Genomic DNA, 17,036 nt, shown 5'->3' on the forward strand with positions numbered 1-17,036 from the left:
TGAGATCATATATTGCATTCTATGTAGAAAATCCTTCACAAAAGCAAACTAAGCTGTGATTAACAGATAGGTCAATACTGCATTGTAAACTGCCTTCTCAAAAAATTTTGAGAATACTGGCAGAGGGAGTTGAGTCTGTAATGAGGAGTCACTTGCTGTTTTTGCTAAGTTATAGTGGAAAACGTAGCGGTTTTATGTACAAACATAACTCAAGTGTGTCACTACCAAGACAACACTAGATTTTAGTACTTTGGTTGAAATATCATAACCAGAAGATTTAATGGTTTTCAATGACCTAATGATTTCTTTAACAGTTTGTTTGGCAAGACTGATGTCTGGTGATGGTTGTGCAGTGAGTGTTTGAGTAATGTAACTTATCTATTTTGATGGCACATTTCTGTCTCTGCATTTTTACCTAATATCAGGAAGAATCCGTTGATTCAATGAACTGAATGCTGCTGTCATCAGGATATTGAATACCATTTTTCTAGCTAAATTTATTCGTCAATAATGTTCTGAAATGCTTTTGCTGGTTTTGGTTTTGCATTTTTGTTAAATTTAATGTTGAAACCGTACTGTAAACCACTCATTGATTTCCCTATGTGTGGTCATTCTGAGCCCAGTCACAACAATTTGTTATTGCAAGATGCAGCAGATTCATTGACCATTCTTTTCATGAACCAATATAACCTGCAATATGATATAGCTGGGCAAGCCAACCAAAGTATAACCAGAATAAATAAATATACTGAAGGGTGGTTTTCAGTATGTTCATAGTTGCTACAGTGGCCAATTTTTTTGGAATTCACATGTAATTTTAAACATTTGTAGTTGCCAAATTATGACACCAAATTTGATTTTTTTATGGAGCTATATACCTTTTATGGACCACTGAAAACGGCCAATGGAGCGTCACTCACATACCCAACTGCTGTTTCTGTATTTTGCTCATTTCATCAATGTATACTTCCTTCCTGGGCCACTATATCCCAATCAGCCTTTGTGAATGCATGGATGTCCACCCTTGGTAGATGAGTGGTCAGTGTGACAGAATGTCATACCTAATGGCCCACGTTCGATTTCTGACTGGGTCGGATATTTTCTCCGTGCACGGACTGGGTGTTGTGTTGTCCTTATCATTATCATTTCATCCCCATTGACTCGCAAGTTGCCGAAGTGGCGTCAACTTGAAAGACTTGCACCAGGCGAACAGTCTACCCACTGGGAGGCCCTAGCCACATGGCATTTCCATTTCCAATGCATGGATGGGACATGTATGATCCACTGTCCTGAAAAATAGAATATATACAATAGCCTCAATTATTTGTACCCTATCATGATGATATATATAACTCTCACATTTACATGTCTGTTCCTTCCTTTCCTTTTTCAAGTCAAATGACAACCTATATTGTCCACCCTAAGTGGGACCTCACTCCTGGTGAGGTGAATTTCTAGGATGGCTTCACTGAGCATCTCTTTTTGTTACCATCAAGGTTCTAAAACTGGTACCACAGATGTCTTTATGATGCCAATCTAATATCAAAATATCTTTGGCAGGATCTATTGCCATTGCCCATTAGCATATACTACCTATGACAGCATCTATGCTGTTGGCCATTAACATAAGATATTTGTGGCTCTCCCCATATGACATGTCAAAGCCTGTCTTCAATTCTTTTATACAAAAGAATTAACAGAAAGAAACACAGTGTCAAAATTTTAGGTGGTAAGACACACTGGAAGTGTTTTTAAAACAAATGTTGGAAATTCCCAAATTTGTAAATTGCCAGGCTGATGTAGAAAAGTACATGCATACAACACCTGTAGCAGACAGTGCATGTGCAACATGCCAGGCACATATCCGTGATTGATGACATATTGGTAAATAGATAACACAGCACAATACAATTATAATTGGTAAAGCTACTTTTAGTTCCCATCAATAGGTTCACTGCCAGTTGGTCACAATTATTATTAGCTCAAATTTGCAACTCATTTAATATCCATGATAATTAGCAGTTGCCTTAGCAGTATCACTATGTGTTAACAATGAAGATAAAATGGAATTTTTTTAAATGTTTTCTTCATATACGCTTGCTAACAGCATCTATCTTTGTTCAGGTTCCAGAGTTTCACAGTAATATTGTATCCAATTAATGTTTTCATCCTTGCAAAGATAAAATATGAGTGGTGTGTTACACAATCAAAATTACTTTCTCCTGAAGACCTATATGTGAGTGTTATTTATTAGTTAATTTCTTGGATATTCATTTGAATGATCATAACATTTCATTACAAATTGTGGAAACATTAGAAGAAAAAGGAAGTAACTCTGATGTTTCTGTGAACTGTGGTTTGAACGATGACTGTTGTGCTATTTAAGACTATAGCAAAAATACAGTACAGACATAGACAGTAACAGCTTTCAGTGACATGGAAAAGGCTGTGAATTTTTTGGTTAATGGCAGGAGCGAGAAAATGCTTAAAGTTAAGATGTCTGCAAAGCCAGTTTAATTACATAGAACCTGAACATGAATTGTATAAATGGAAAGAAGATTTGCAAACAGTAGAAAATATGCTCCAAAATGAAATGTCCAAAAGTGTGACAGTCATTGCATTATAACTGAGGGAAATATACAAGACCAGGCCCTCTGAACTGAAGTGAGGTGAATATTACTGAATTCCAGACTTCTTCAAGCTGGTTAAATAGATTCAGAAAACGTACATTAAAGGAAATCACAAAATTATGCAGATTACTTCAAGTAAATGTGTAGAGGAGATGTCATTGATAGGTAGAACTATAGACAAATTTGTAGATTCTAGATATATTCATTAACAACAGTGTCAGTGATAAGTAACAGTGGACTACAGTTTCTGCAGCTTTATATGAGTCTTCAGGAACCTCATAGCAAATTAGGAACAAAACTTTAAAAAAGGACTGTTTACTTGTAATTGACATTGCAAATTCTGAAAAAAATGGGGGAGAATAATCTTCAATACTTCAAGCTGTCCATCTTTCCTTCAATGCTTGTGTCACTCTGGCCTTCAATGGAAGGTTCCAAATACTGTCAGTGCATCTACATAAGCAGAACATCATGCCAATCTTGGCAGTCAGTGATTTTAATCCTGATGACAATGGCAGAGAAAGCTGTTGAAAGCTCGAGTGTTTTATTTGAAGTGACACCTCTTGTAAACTGAGAAGATTTTATTGAGACTGTAAGAGCTTGGCACAACCAGATCACCTTGTAGCATGCAACCACACTACTGCTGCAATGGTTTGGCAACATTTGCCATAAATGAAACCAATATCCACTTTTTCAACTGTCACATACATTTTGAAAGTCTGAAATGCTTTGTGAGTAATTCGGCTGATCAGTACAGCAAGAGAGCACAAAATGATGCAATTAAGCACACAGGTAAATGCACAAATCATATCTGAGTTACGTGTTCACCTCTGTTTGGTACAGAAGGCAGACATTTGTGGAGCCTCTTCTCTTGATGGTGGAACAGTGGTTCTTGACAATATTACCTTCTTATTTATTATCTGATTACGTTCCACACATGGGAGGACATAGAAATAATGTTAAATGCTCTTTCCATTGTCATAGAATAAACTATATAATTCCATTTCCAAAAAAAAAAAAATGAAGTTGTCATAATTTGGCAGCATCAAATGCTAAAATTTACTTGCATATATAATAAAATGTGCTAGATTTTAACAAAAACTGCACCTTCATATATTTACCCATTCTAGTCATATTATGGGTGGCAAGACAATAGTTGTCCTGAATGCAAGTCGAAAGTGCTAACCACTGTGCCATCTCACTCGGCCAGATTATTTAGTCTGTCCTTCATGTGAACAAAAATAATACAGCACAATTAGCACTTGCCAAAGCAGTTGTATGTAAACAACAAATATATAAAATGTATAAAAATAGTGGTTTAATATTCTTTGATTCTGTAACTAATTAATGAACTGAACTGTTGTCACATAGAAAACTATTGAGTTCTTGTTTTCAGACTGTTGTATATGAGAAACTCTAAAACAGAAGCAATTAAATTAAACTCATTAAGCCTATCAATAACAATTAGGCGTGGGGGGGGGGGCTATTTTATGCCTACCTTTTGTAAATACTGTAATCTAGTCATGTAATTGATATTTTAAAATTGTGAACAAATGTTTATTGTTTTTAATCATTCATTCTACAAGAGTCTATAAATGTTATAATTTTTGTCAGTTAAACTTATCTCAAAAATTTAAGTTTGAGGTCATAGTGGAATGTGAATTTTCACAACAAATGTCATATTCAGTATTTTCAGTTTCAGGACTCTACTTACATCTCAGAGCCTATTTTACAAGTATGTTGTTAATGAGAGTCAATAGCAGTTAATGAAATTTGTATTTTTTTAAATTGTAGTTCATATAAAGTACCAGCCTGTTGGTAGCATACATTATTGACAATGCGTTGATATTGCTAAGACTGCTGAAAGATATTTTAAGGTTCTGGACTCTTCTTTTAATGTCAAAGTACTTTGACCCCACTCCTTTTGGTAGTATATGTCTCCAAAAATTCATTAGCATTGCTAGGGCTAACCTTACAGCTCTGTAATAGGAGCAGTCAAAATAGGGCTCACAAGTATGTGGAATAAATGAAGATGTAGTGACTGAAGATCTTATAAGTTATGGTAACTTTGTTGGAACCTAGAGCAAAGATAAAAAAAGGGGGATGGTGTAATAAGTAACTTCAAAGATGATAAAGTCACTCAGATGGGTAAAGGATGACATAGAAACATACAAGTCAGAAGACATGGAATGTACAAGTTAGAAGGCAGTAATAACAACTGCCAGGTCTTGTTTATAGCAATCAACAGGCATTATCTCCTATGAATGCAATGCTCTGTTGCCTTGGTGGATGATGGTTTTGGACAGGGGTTTCCATCTATGGTTTATATTTCTCTTCTATGCTGAGAAACAATTGAGATTTTAGAGGTTTCCAGGAGAAAAATAAGCTGTGGATGGAAACCCATGTCCAAAACTGTCATAGTGTTTCATGAGAGCAGCAGGTAGCTCCATCTCCTCCACTGGTGATTGTGGCAATCAGTCATAATCACTGAATAATGAACAAATTGTGAAATGTTCTGCCTATGGTCCATCAACATGTAAAGTCACATATGCTGCTGAATGGTTGGGCTAGTGGCAGGCACCAGTGCTTATAACTTTGATGGGTTCCTATCCTCAATTTGTTCCTTGAGACACCCTTTACAACCCCTCAAAATTTGTTGCAACATTTCTGGGACACCCTATAGATATTATAGGTACTAATCAATACTTTTTAGTGGTTGTGGATAAAGAAAATTTATTCTAGGAGTAATGTAAGAGCCTTAGACAACATGGTTATTGCTAGCATAACTATTTGGGAGATCATCTTCAGAGTTTGGAAAGAAAGAGAAGGAGCCTATAACAAGTTGAAGCTTTGACTCAGCCTATAAGCTATTCGAAGATGGAGTGATTGTTAGTGCATTGCCTGTGAAAAGTGGGAATCTGGGTCCAAATACCAGTCCAACACTCAGTTTAAACTTGTCACATAAAATCAACACATAATATACTCTGCATGGTGTAATACATTTTTTTATTAGTAATTGTAAATAATCCTGTGTACATCTGTCAGTTTTAATAAACACAGCCACTGAGCACACCCATTCCGTATGAAATTGTACATGATTAAAGTAGTGTATTGGAAACCAAGTTTGAAGCAAGCTTTAAGTGGAAAAAGGAAATATATATAACAGCTATTACAATTGAGGATCTCATTATGGTTGTAAACTGAAAAAAAAAATGGTATTGCATATTACATTACAAAAAATATTAAAAAAGCCCACAAGTGTGAACGTGATTCCATAAACTAACATGCTCAAATGTATATAGAATACAGTGAATCAAGAATCAAGAGATATGGCAATCAACTGCAGAGTGAGTTAATGTTGCTTATTATTTTTAATGTGGATGAAAAAAGTCATAAATGATAACTCATACTAGCAAATATTCATAGAAATCATGTCTTAATTATGGTTTAGAATACTGAGTCAAGTAGCACAGAAGGCAATATCAAACAAAATGTTCAAAAAGTTTAGAAAAAAAGCTTAGTCAAGTTGAAGTCCTTTCCTTTAATCATTTTGTAAGGAAAAATGATCAGTTTTTTCATATCTCGCTGTTTTAATAAAAGGAAATTTTCTTGTTTTCAGAGGATAAGAAACTGAACTCAAAGAAAACACTCTGGGACTTCTTAATTAACTAAGAGCAGTAACCTTAGCATTCTTTATCATACCAAGCCACAATATCAATTAAGCCAATAAGTTAATATATTTCAGCTATTTCCATTTATTAGTTGATTTATGTAATATAGGGTTATTTGTAAGTACCTCCAAGGTTTCGGAAGAAAACTGTGCAAAAGCTAAAAGACTTAGATATCAATGTATAGAGCAGTTCTACATTTCAGTTGCATCATTTGTGACAAGGTAGACATCAATAAATGCATGTAATTCACGGATTCACTGACATGACTTGCCTGGGATGGCTCGCCAATTCCTGTTCATTGGGTTGCCTATCTGCAGCTGTGAACTAATTTGATGTGACACTATGTAGCAGATGATTTGTTTAAATGTTCTGACATGCCTGTCCCCTAGTGCAACTGTGTGGTGGTATATATTTTGAATTGAAATTTGGCGAGTTAAGATGATTTTGCATTTAAAAAAACCATAATAATTTTTTTGTCAGTTGCCCAGTGGCGTATAAGGCCTTGACAGACAGTAAAATTTACTTTAAAAGCAAACTAAACGTATTTATTTTCACTGCACTGTTCTATCCTTTTCATATAAGTAATTTATAGAATATATAGAGTAAAAGGGTAACATACTAATGCTTATATTGAAGATATTTTCCACTATTATATATACTATGTGTACCATCATATAAAAATTTAATTATGTCAAAAATCTGTCTACTGATATGTTCATTTTTCTGAGTGTGTTGTCATTTTCACACACTCATCTTCTGAATCCCTGGAGGTACTTATGAATAACCCTGTATTATTCAGGGAGATAGTCATATTTCAAAATAAAAGTCTTAACTAAAAGACAGCACTGTGCTGGGTATTCATCTTGTCTGAGTAACTCATTCTATGCCACAATATTTTCTTTTGATGACTGGTCTCAGCCAGTCTAGGCCACCATCATATTTAAAAACAGTTCACAGCAACTGTTGTAGTAACAGTTTCCGCAACAAATTTTGAGATTTGAAGATGGCCCATTCTGGCTGAAACTAGTACTCAGAATTATATATATTGTTATCTAGACTGTGGTATTCAGGCAAGTCTTATCTATATAAACATATACTACAAGAGTTATATGGAGTTATCAGCTGTGATAAAGTTTAGCCACCTGTCTCAAGACATATTTTGAAGTTACACGTTTTAATGTTAGTTTATGTAAATATATTTTCATCAACTGAAATTTATTAACTTAAAAGTCACCTTCAATAAAGTAGATTTTACAAGGACATGTTGAAAAGAAATGACTTCAAATTTTTGTATGTGTAAACTCTTAAAGTTTATTAAATACAACAAACGTTACTAACATTCTGCATCTTCATTATTTATGTCTACCTGTATATTTCTCAACATAATGACCATGGTGAAAAATACATGTCTCCCAAGGAGAGAACGGTTTGTTGATACTGTCACTGTAGAATGTTCGACTTTTTCAACAGAGCTACAACCTCACCTCTGTTTGTACTGCTTCATCACTGTCAAAGTGAAGTCCTCAAAGGTATTCTTTAAGTTTTGGAAGCAAATGAAAATCGATGGAGTCAAGTTGGGGCTCTATGGAGGATGATAGATGACAATGAACCCAAGACATTGGATTGCTGCAGATTTTCTAGTCCTTGCATGTGATCTGGCATTGTCATGGTGAAGGAGAGGGTGGTCCATGTGTGAATGAACTCTTTGAATAGGAAACTTGACTACAAGCATGATGTTTCTCACACACTGACATGGTTAGGTTACACACTACCATGTTACATGCTACAATTCTAGCAGTAGATGTCTACAAATGTATAGATATGAAGAACAAATATGCAGGTGTAAGAATTTGTTTTATCAGTTGATCAGTGGTGTAGAAGTCTGTGAAAGGCAATAAAGTTTACTTTAAAAGCAAACTAAACATATTTATTTGGACTACTCTGTTTCTGTTTCATACAAATAATTTATAGGGTATAGGGTAACATACTTATGCTTATATAAAAGATATTTTTCACTATTACTTACACCATGCGTAACCCCACATAAAAATGTAGTTATGTTAATAATCTGTAAAATTAATCTGTGTCATTATGTTTCTGCAAGATAATGCCCACAAACAAGATATAAAATCTAATATTATCTAATTACAAGCTTTGTGGTAAACTTCTGCCATGTGCCACAGCGTTTAAATGCCTGGGAGTAGTACTATGAAGATGTACAAAATGGAACAAACTGATGAGATCAGTAATAGGGAAAGGGAATCGGAAACTTAGAGGTTTTGGCAGAATTCTAGGACTGTTCACTTCTTCTTTTAAAGAAACCACATCCAAGATGTTGACTGAGCAAGGTGGTGCAGGGCTAGCACACTGGACTCACATTCGGGAGGACGACAGTTCAATCCCGCGTCTGACCATCCTGATTTAGGTTTTCCGCGATTTCCTTAAATCACTCCAGGCAAATTCCAGGATAGTTCCTTTGAAAGGGCACAGATGACTTTCTTCCCAGTCCTCCCCTAATCCGATGAGACAAATGACCTCGCTGTCTGGTTTCCTCCCCCAAACAACCGAAGATGTTGATTCAACATATTCTTAAGGTACTGCTCCAGTGTCTGCATTCCTTAACAAGTTGGCCTGACAGCAGACATTAAAAAAAATTAGACACATGCTACTAGGATTATAAAAAAGGCAGTATAGTTTTTAGAAAATTGAGAGTAGGTGCACATGGAAATTAAATGGGAATTTTGGCAGTAAATAACGTTGTTCTCATGAAACCCTGTAAGCTAAATTTAGATAACTGGTGTTTAATGTAGACTGTCCATCAGTTTCCCCACTTCCATCATATATTTTGGGTGGAGTTCATGAGAATATCATATAATATCATGAGAATTATAAAAGAGAGGACACAAACAGAAAGTCATTTTTCCCTCACCCAGTTTGCAAATGGAATAAGATAGGGAGTGTGCAAAACTGACGCTAAGTACCTTCCACCATAAACTACACAGTGCCTTACTGTAAATATGTTTTATATTCTCCAGAAAGTGCCTCATGAAGTATGGACACTTGTACCATTTCCAATGGTAATTCATCAACTGGACAGGAATTTTAGCCAGGCAGTTGTTGACTGGGTGACTACACAAATATGCAGAATTTTATCAAGGTCCTTTTTAAGATGAGCTCGCTTGCTTTCAAAGCACTCATTTCAGTCATCTACACAACACAGGAACACATCCAACAGAACACAAAAAGGCCAGAGAAAAGGTAATGAAGCACCAGCTTCACTACAGCACTATGAATGTGTTCCTGTATGTACCACTACATGGTATCATATATAAACTCACTCCATATTTTGAATTACAACACATGCTATGATTTAGTCATGATATGCTACTTTTTTCCACAAAAGCAGTTTAATGGGTGGAACTTAATGCTTTAGATTCTGTGTAAATATGTTGATCTAAAACTTACTGTTTCATTATCCACAGACACATCTTTACTTTAGAGGTAGGACATACATGACATCTATCAAACAAAAATTTATAACATATTCATTCTTGCTTTTCTATTATTTTGTTATGTTTGTCTATTATATCTTTGTTACTGTTCTCTTTTAACTTTCTCAGTTATTTCAATTTTTAACAATTAAATTTTGTCAAATGTGTACATTTGAATTTTTTTAAGGAGCTTTTCTCTATGGTTTCAGTGAGAGTTGACTGTACACAGGCTGATATGTTGATTACATTTTTATTTGGCGGACCATTTGAAGGACGAGTCTATGCAACTGGTAATCCACAAGCTTGTTTTGAAATGGGCAGTGGGCAATCTCAATTGGTTTTACGAATTCCTATGGGAACCCAGTGTGGAACTGTGCAGCAGGTAAATAATACTTCATATTATAGTACTTTAGTGCATTTTCTTTGCATATTTTATTGTATTTACATGTGAATAAGAGACAGCAATTGAAATCACTCCAAAGTGATTTGTTCATAACTCAGGATCTGATTTACATGTCAAGTCACTTTTCTTAATTTTATTAATTTGCACTAAAATTTATTGTTTGATCAAATATTGTCATAAAATATGTTTTATAAATCAAATGATACAAATTTGGTATCCAAAACTGGAGTTAATTCTTTTATTCATTTCTGGGAAGATAGTGGAAAAACTGAACTCATACTTGGAGATTTTTGTTTTATGGGTATTATGTCAGAGTCCAAGGCATACTCCTCTGCATAACCTTTCATCTTCCAATGTTGGAGACCTCATCAGAGGCTATAAAGATTTCAGTGAACAGTGGCAAATTTGAACAAGCTCAGCAGGCCAAACTGTTTAAATTTGCTACTGCTATCTGAATTTTTATAGCCTCTGATGTGTCCAACACTGGAAGATGAAATGTTAGGAAGAGAAATAGGAAGAGTTAGGAAAAGAAAGAGGGATCATAGCCCAATGCCCATAAAAAGAAAATTGCCAGGGATGCAAATAACAGCTGTGATAGCCTTGTTTCATTTTTAATTTTAAATGTCCTCACAGTAACTTGTAAAATTCCGTTAAAATCTTATTATTCATTTTACTCTCCAAAGAGTGCAAAAAACTCCCCATCCATGCTAGTAAAATCCCAGTGCCCCAAAAATGTAATTATTCAAAATAATACCAAAATATGTCAGCTAAAACAGGTACAAGTGTAGAAAATAGGAATAAGTACAGAACGATTTTTGAGATGAATCACTCTCTAGGTTCCTTTTCAGCTATCCTGATAATATTCATACATTTACTGTTCAATATATGTTGCACAGAATCATTGATGTGAACTGCACATATGAAAATCTCTGAAATGGCAGATTACATGTTCATTTTCCCCCTCATGTTCCTTACTTTTAAATGATGACTTACATTGTATCAGGAACATCATTTTACCTTGCTTATTATGAGGGTACTATCAAAAGTAAAGATAGAAAGCACAGAAAATAATTTCAAAACATTAGTGACTAAAAATGGTGCTGTGTCATAGAAAGACACATCTATAAGACTGAGAACTTTCCTAACTTTATGATTAATCATTTGCAGAGCTATAGAGCATGTGCACACCCATGAGCACATGCTGCATGTGTGCACTCAACCACCCACCCACACACAACACACACACACACACACACACACACACACACACACACACACACACCAATTTTTTGCAGGTGCTGCACCTTGGTAGAGGGAGTGTGTTGAATTGAGTGGGCGAGGTGGGCAAGGTGAGAAAGGAAATGAAGTGAGGGAGACTGGGTTGTGGAAGGGTGGCTGTGACTGGAAGGGAGAGGCAGCAAGTGCACAGCTTAGGAGTGTGGCACCAGTGAGATGAGCTCATTCTGGTCATAAGCATGGGGAGTTGTGGGCAGAGCACAGTGACTTTAACAAGGAGATTGGGAAGGACAGAGTAAGAGGGACACTGTAGGAGAAGGTGGTATGGGTGCAGGATGAGTGAAGTTAATGTACTGTGACTGGGATGGAGGTGTATGTGAGGCATGGACTAACAGAGATTTGACGCCATCAGGATTGAAAGATCAAAGGGGGTGTTGCAAGGGCAGCTACTACCTGCATAGTTCAGAGAAGGTGGTATTTAGGGGGAGGGGGGAGTATCCAGATTGCACAGGTTGTGAAGCAGCCACTGAAATCAAGCATGCTGTGCTCAGCATGCAATAGCCTGCTTGCCAGTACTTCGAAGTTGTACTAGATTTTGTCAAAACTATAAGTCTCATATTTTGCTGTACTGAAAAATATCCTGGAAATTAGTGCTATTAATGATAGTACTAAATGATGTAGACTGGACAAGAAATGAATTTTGAAAGTGGTTCAACCATTTTATTTGCACTATACCATAGTTGATGACCAGTTCCGGTTTATACAGGTAAAGGAACCACTATGAGGATGCAAGTAATGTTTGATTTAAATAAAAGCTGTAGTGGTGATGAGCATTTGTTACCTTTGAGATTAGACACGGTAAGTTGATGTTAGTCAAGAATGCCTTTAAGACAACAAAGATGACATTATCAGCACCTCACTGTGTTTGAGCATCTCACTGTGATTGAATGAGGCCATGTAAGAGGTCTACTGAATGTTCCTTGTGAGATACTGCAGTAAGACTAGGCAGGAATGGAGCCACTGTACATGATTTCTGGCAGAAGTTGTCATGATAATGTATGGTCACAAGGAGATAGCATACTGGATGGCCACATTGCGCAACTGAGAGTGAAGATCATTGTGTTCACTGTATGGCTCTGGCACATCTTACTGCATCTGCAGCACCAATTTGAGCAGCAGTTCACACCACAGTGACACAACAAACTGTTACAGATTGGTTACTTCAAGAACAGCTCTGAGACAGATGCCTTGCAGTGTGCATTCCGCTGACCTCAAACAACTGCCATTTGTAATTTCAATGGTGTCAGACAAGAGATCATTGGAGGGCAAGGTGGACATCTGTCATGTTTTCTGATGAAATCTAGTTCTGCCTTGATGCGAGTGATGACCATGTGCTGATTAGTAGGAGGCTGCAACCAACCTGTGTGCATAATATTGTTAGACACACTGGACCTACACCTGAAGTTATGGTCTTGGATGTGATTTCATGTGACAGCACCCTTACTGAAAACTGTACGTTGGTCTAGGGATTCAAGCAGTTGTGCTGCCATTCATGAACAGCATTTGAGATGGTCTTTTCCAACAGAATAAAGCTCACCCACATACTGCTGTTATAGCCCAACATGCTCTACAGTATATCAAGATGTTACCTTGGCCTGCTCAATCACTGGATCTGTCTACAATTGAGCACAAATGGGACATAATTGGGCAACAACTCTAACACCATCCATAAACAACATTAACTGTTCCTGTATTGACAGACCAAGTGCAACAGGTATAGAACTCCATCACACTAACTGAAATATAGCACCTGCACAACACAATGCATGCATGTTTGCATGCTTGTATTCAACATTCCCCCGGTTACACCAGTTGTTAATGTACCTATGTTGGACATTTGCAATGACTTAGCTCATGTTTATGTTAATATGTGATCTTGCAGTGTTAACCACTTAAATACAGGTGTGTTACCTAGAAAAACATATTCCTGAAATTGTGTTATTCTACATTAAATATTTTTTGGTGTTGTGATTTTCTTCTGCCAGTGTACATGATGAAGGAGAATCACCCAATCATTAAACATAGTCAAGTATTGGTGTAAGTTCACAGTGGCATAATATATAGTTACAGACATGTGAAAGTGACAGTGCAACACTAAATAACTTGCAATATCATCACCACTATTAACAGCAATGTCCAGTGAGCAGAGTTTGTAGATCATTAACACTTTTGGGTTGCATATCAACTAGCTCACCCAAGATTTTTAAGACACAAAATGTTACTCAGTTTCATATTCTTTAGAAACCTGTGTTGCACGTATTATAATAGTGCACAGCATTTCACTCTAAATGACACAGAGATGTTACTCAAATTCTTTCCAGTCCCAGGTACTGAAACAATCTGACTGAGATGGTATTCGGGTACTGTTCAGTTTCAGACTGCCAATTTTGGGAAGGCGTGGGTATTTAAAGACAAGTGTAAGAACAAGATGTGATTTCTGCAATTACTTATTGCTTTCAAATTTGGCTAGCTTAGACTATACCTTTTTGCACTATTGTTTGGTTTATGAAAAATGTTCCAGGTTAGTTATTCATAAAAGTACATGGAACATTATTATTATACATAATCTAAAATCCCTTATTGATGAGTATGGAATCTACCTTGAAATAAATATTTTATGACTCTGAATTATTCAAAATCTGAATTACTAACTGAATTTCAATGAGATGTGTTTTCTGACTCAGAAAAATATAGCAATAAAATTATATTGTTTAAGTTCAGAATGTTGCAGCCATTAAAGAAATATGTTATCAAAAAGTCAGGACTGCTGAATGATTAGTAACAATACCTCTTCTACTGCTTATCTGCCCACACTGTTTTACCATTATATGACATCCTCATAACTTCAATTAGCTGTAATTTTAATTATTCTAGTTTCCATTAAAACCACTTGCGTCATTGTAATCAGGAAGGCAGCTACAAACAATTGAAATAAAAGTGTAACTGATATTTTACATAAACAACAATTTTACATATTCCTATAGAGATTGTCTTTTATGTGTGTAACTGCATTAGATATAGAATGAAAGAGTAAAAAATTTTAGTTCTCCTTGGGAGCATAAATCATAACAGATGGATTAGATTTCAACTTGCTATGTTTCAAGCAGCATGTTCTGACATTGGGTAGTCATCTCTGCTCTTTGCTTCTGTCTCTCCTCCTCTCTTCTTCTTCTTCTTCTTCTTCTTCTTCTTCTTCTTCTCTCCCCAACCAAAGCCAATCAAAATCTAACATAAATACTGCACTCTCCAGTTCATAATTTTGTCAAACTGTGACCCTTCCCCAACCGACATATCAACCCTCTGGTTATCTTACAGGAATTTCCTACCATCAACTTGTCCTCACCACATTTCCCATTTCTCTTCCCAAATCAAATAAATAAAATTTTTAATATGTGACGTAGGTGATGTGTCAGTATTAACACTATATATAGGCAAATAAACTTAAAGTAAGGTTATAATGTGAATGTTGTTACTTCTTCAGACAGATAATATTTTACAATGTTATCATTAATATGTAATATATGAGTGTAACACATGCAGTCTTGCTTTTCAAATATGCACTATTTCACATGGTGATCATTCAAGAAATGATCTACATGCTAGGAGAATTTACTATTCAGATATTCTTGATTATTTTTCAGATTTAAATTACTCTTCCTGTTCCAGATTTTATTTACAAATTTCACGACCATATAATTAATAGTTTTTTTCATATTGTTTGTCTGTGGGTAGGTAACATGTAACATGCTCTGTGTCTTGTCTCATACTGATGCAAGAAGCACTTGCCCTCAAAAAGTTGTGGGTTTCTCATTGTGAAAATGAAAATCTCATATGTGTACATGCTGGAATTGACATTAGCTCCACTTTTCAAATAAAAGTTTGCAGTTTTGTTTCTTTTTAGCTCCTGCCATGGCTCAGATGATCTTTTTTTGTAGTCTAAAAGTTTTGAGTAGGTTAGTTTTCTCAGAGCTCAGAAAATTAGACTACATATAATGACTGAAACAAAATATGTATAATATACAGTCCTTACAGCAAAATCAGTGACACTACATAAAACATATACGAACTGCTCAGCAGACTCAGTATGCTGTTCACCTGATGACTCCACAACATATTTTTATTTACTATTACACCTACAGAACAGCAAATAATTTTTTTTTATAAATGCAAAACAGCAAACTTGGGTATAGTGAAAGGAAAAATCCTGTTTGGTGAAGATTTGGTGAAGATCTGTAACACAGGTGAGATGCCAACCTATTTCCAGAAATGTGTCATGCTTCTCATACTGAAGAAGACATCAGCTACAAAATGTGAGAGGAGAACTGAAGAGAACATTTAGGATAGGCTCAATAAAGATCAATTTGGATTCAGGAGGGGACTAAGAACAGGAGAGACAATTCTGGTAGTGAGGCTTTTTATCAAAAAGCAAATACAGAAAAATAAACCAACTTGTATTACCTCTGTATACCTGTAAAAGGCAACTGATGATGTTATCTGGCAAGAGATGTTCAGAGGTCTGAAGAAAGCAAGTCTAGATGATCCCCAGCTTCTATAAGAATGAAGAGACTGTGATTAGGAATTTTCATCACTAACAAGAAGCAAAAATTAGAAAAGGCATGAGAAAAGGATGTGATCTTCCTCCTCTTATATTCAGTGCTTACATCAAGGAAGCTATAGGCCAAGTTCATGGAACTGCTGGGGTGGGGTTTAAAATCAATGGGCCGAAGATAGACATGCTGTGTTATGCAGATGATATTGCTGTGTTCACTGAGACAAAAGAAGATCTAGATAAATTTCTCAGCACAATGGAAAGGACTTTCTGTAATCAGTATTGTGTGGGAATAAACAAGTAAAAGGCTGAAGTAATGGTATGCAGCACTAAGGAGAACATGGATCTTTAAATATAAGAATTGGAAGAGAGGAGCTAGTAATGATAGATGAGTTTGCCTATTTGGGAAGCACGATTACAAGGTATGGTAGAAGATGGAAAGAAACTGTGAGCAGAATACAACAGGTCAAAACTGCACAAAATTTAAGAAAGGACTTATTCACCAGCTTGAACATCAGTCTGGAAATAAGGAAATGTATTATGAATCCATTTGTTTGGAGTGTGTTCCTATATGGGTGTGAAACTTGAACAACAGGAAAACAAAAAACTAGGTGGCCAGAAGTGCTGGATATTTGGTGCTACAGAAAGATGATGAGGATCGGCTGGTGAGACAGAGCTACTGGTTAAGAGGTACTGAGAAGAGTACAGGAAACCAGATCTCTGTGGAGGTACATCCAAAGAAAAAGAGAGAAACTTATAGAATACATTTTAAGACACAATAACGTCATTGGAGCTATTGCAGAAAGAGCTACTGAGGGTAGAAATTGCTGGGGGTGACCAAGGATGTCATACATGCAACAGGTTATGAATGATGTGTGATGCACTACATTCATCTACATCTACATCTTTTCTCCTCTAACCACTGTGGAGTGAATGGCAGAGGGTACATCCCCATTGTGTCAGTTATTAGGATTTCTTCCCATTCCATTCACATGTGGA

The 17,036-nt window shown here is 35.9% G+C and overlaps 1 protein-coding gene across 2 annotated transcripts in view; it reads left to right on the forward strand.

Moving 5' to 3' along the window:
• Positions 1–17,036, forward strand: part of LOC126299294 (uncharacterized) — a 483,067-nt gene that overhangs the window by 405,029 nt on the left and 61,002 nt on the right. For both annotated transcript variants that reach the window (XM_049991089.1, XM_049991090.1), the window contains exon 22: positions 9,999–10,171. In XM_049991089.1, coding sequence (XP_049847046.1) covers positions 9,999–10,171 — 173 coding nt within the window. The remainder of the gene's footprint in view (positions 1–9,998; positions 10,172–17,036) is intronic.

Source organism: Schistocerca gregaria, chromosome X (genome assembly GCF_023897955.1).
Source record: "Schistocerca gregaria isolate iqSchGreg1 chromosome X, iqSchGreg1.2, whole genome shotgun sequence".
NCBI lineage: Eukaryota > Metazoa > Arthropoda > Insecta > Orthoptera > Acrididae > Schistocerca > Schistocerca gregaria.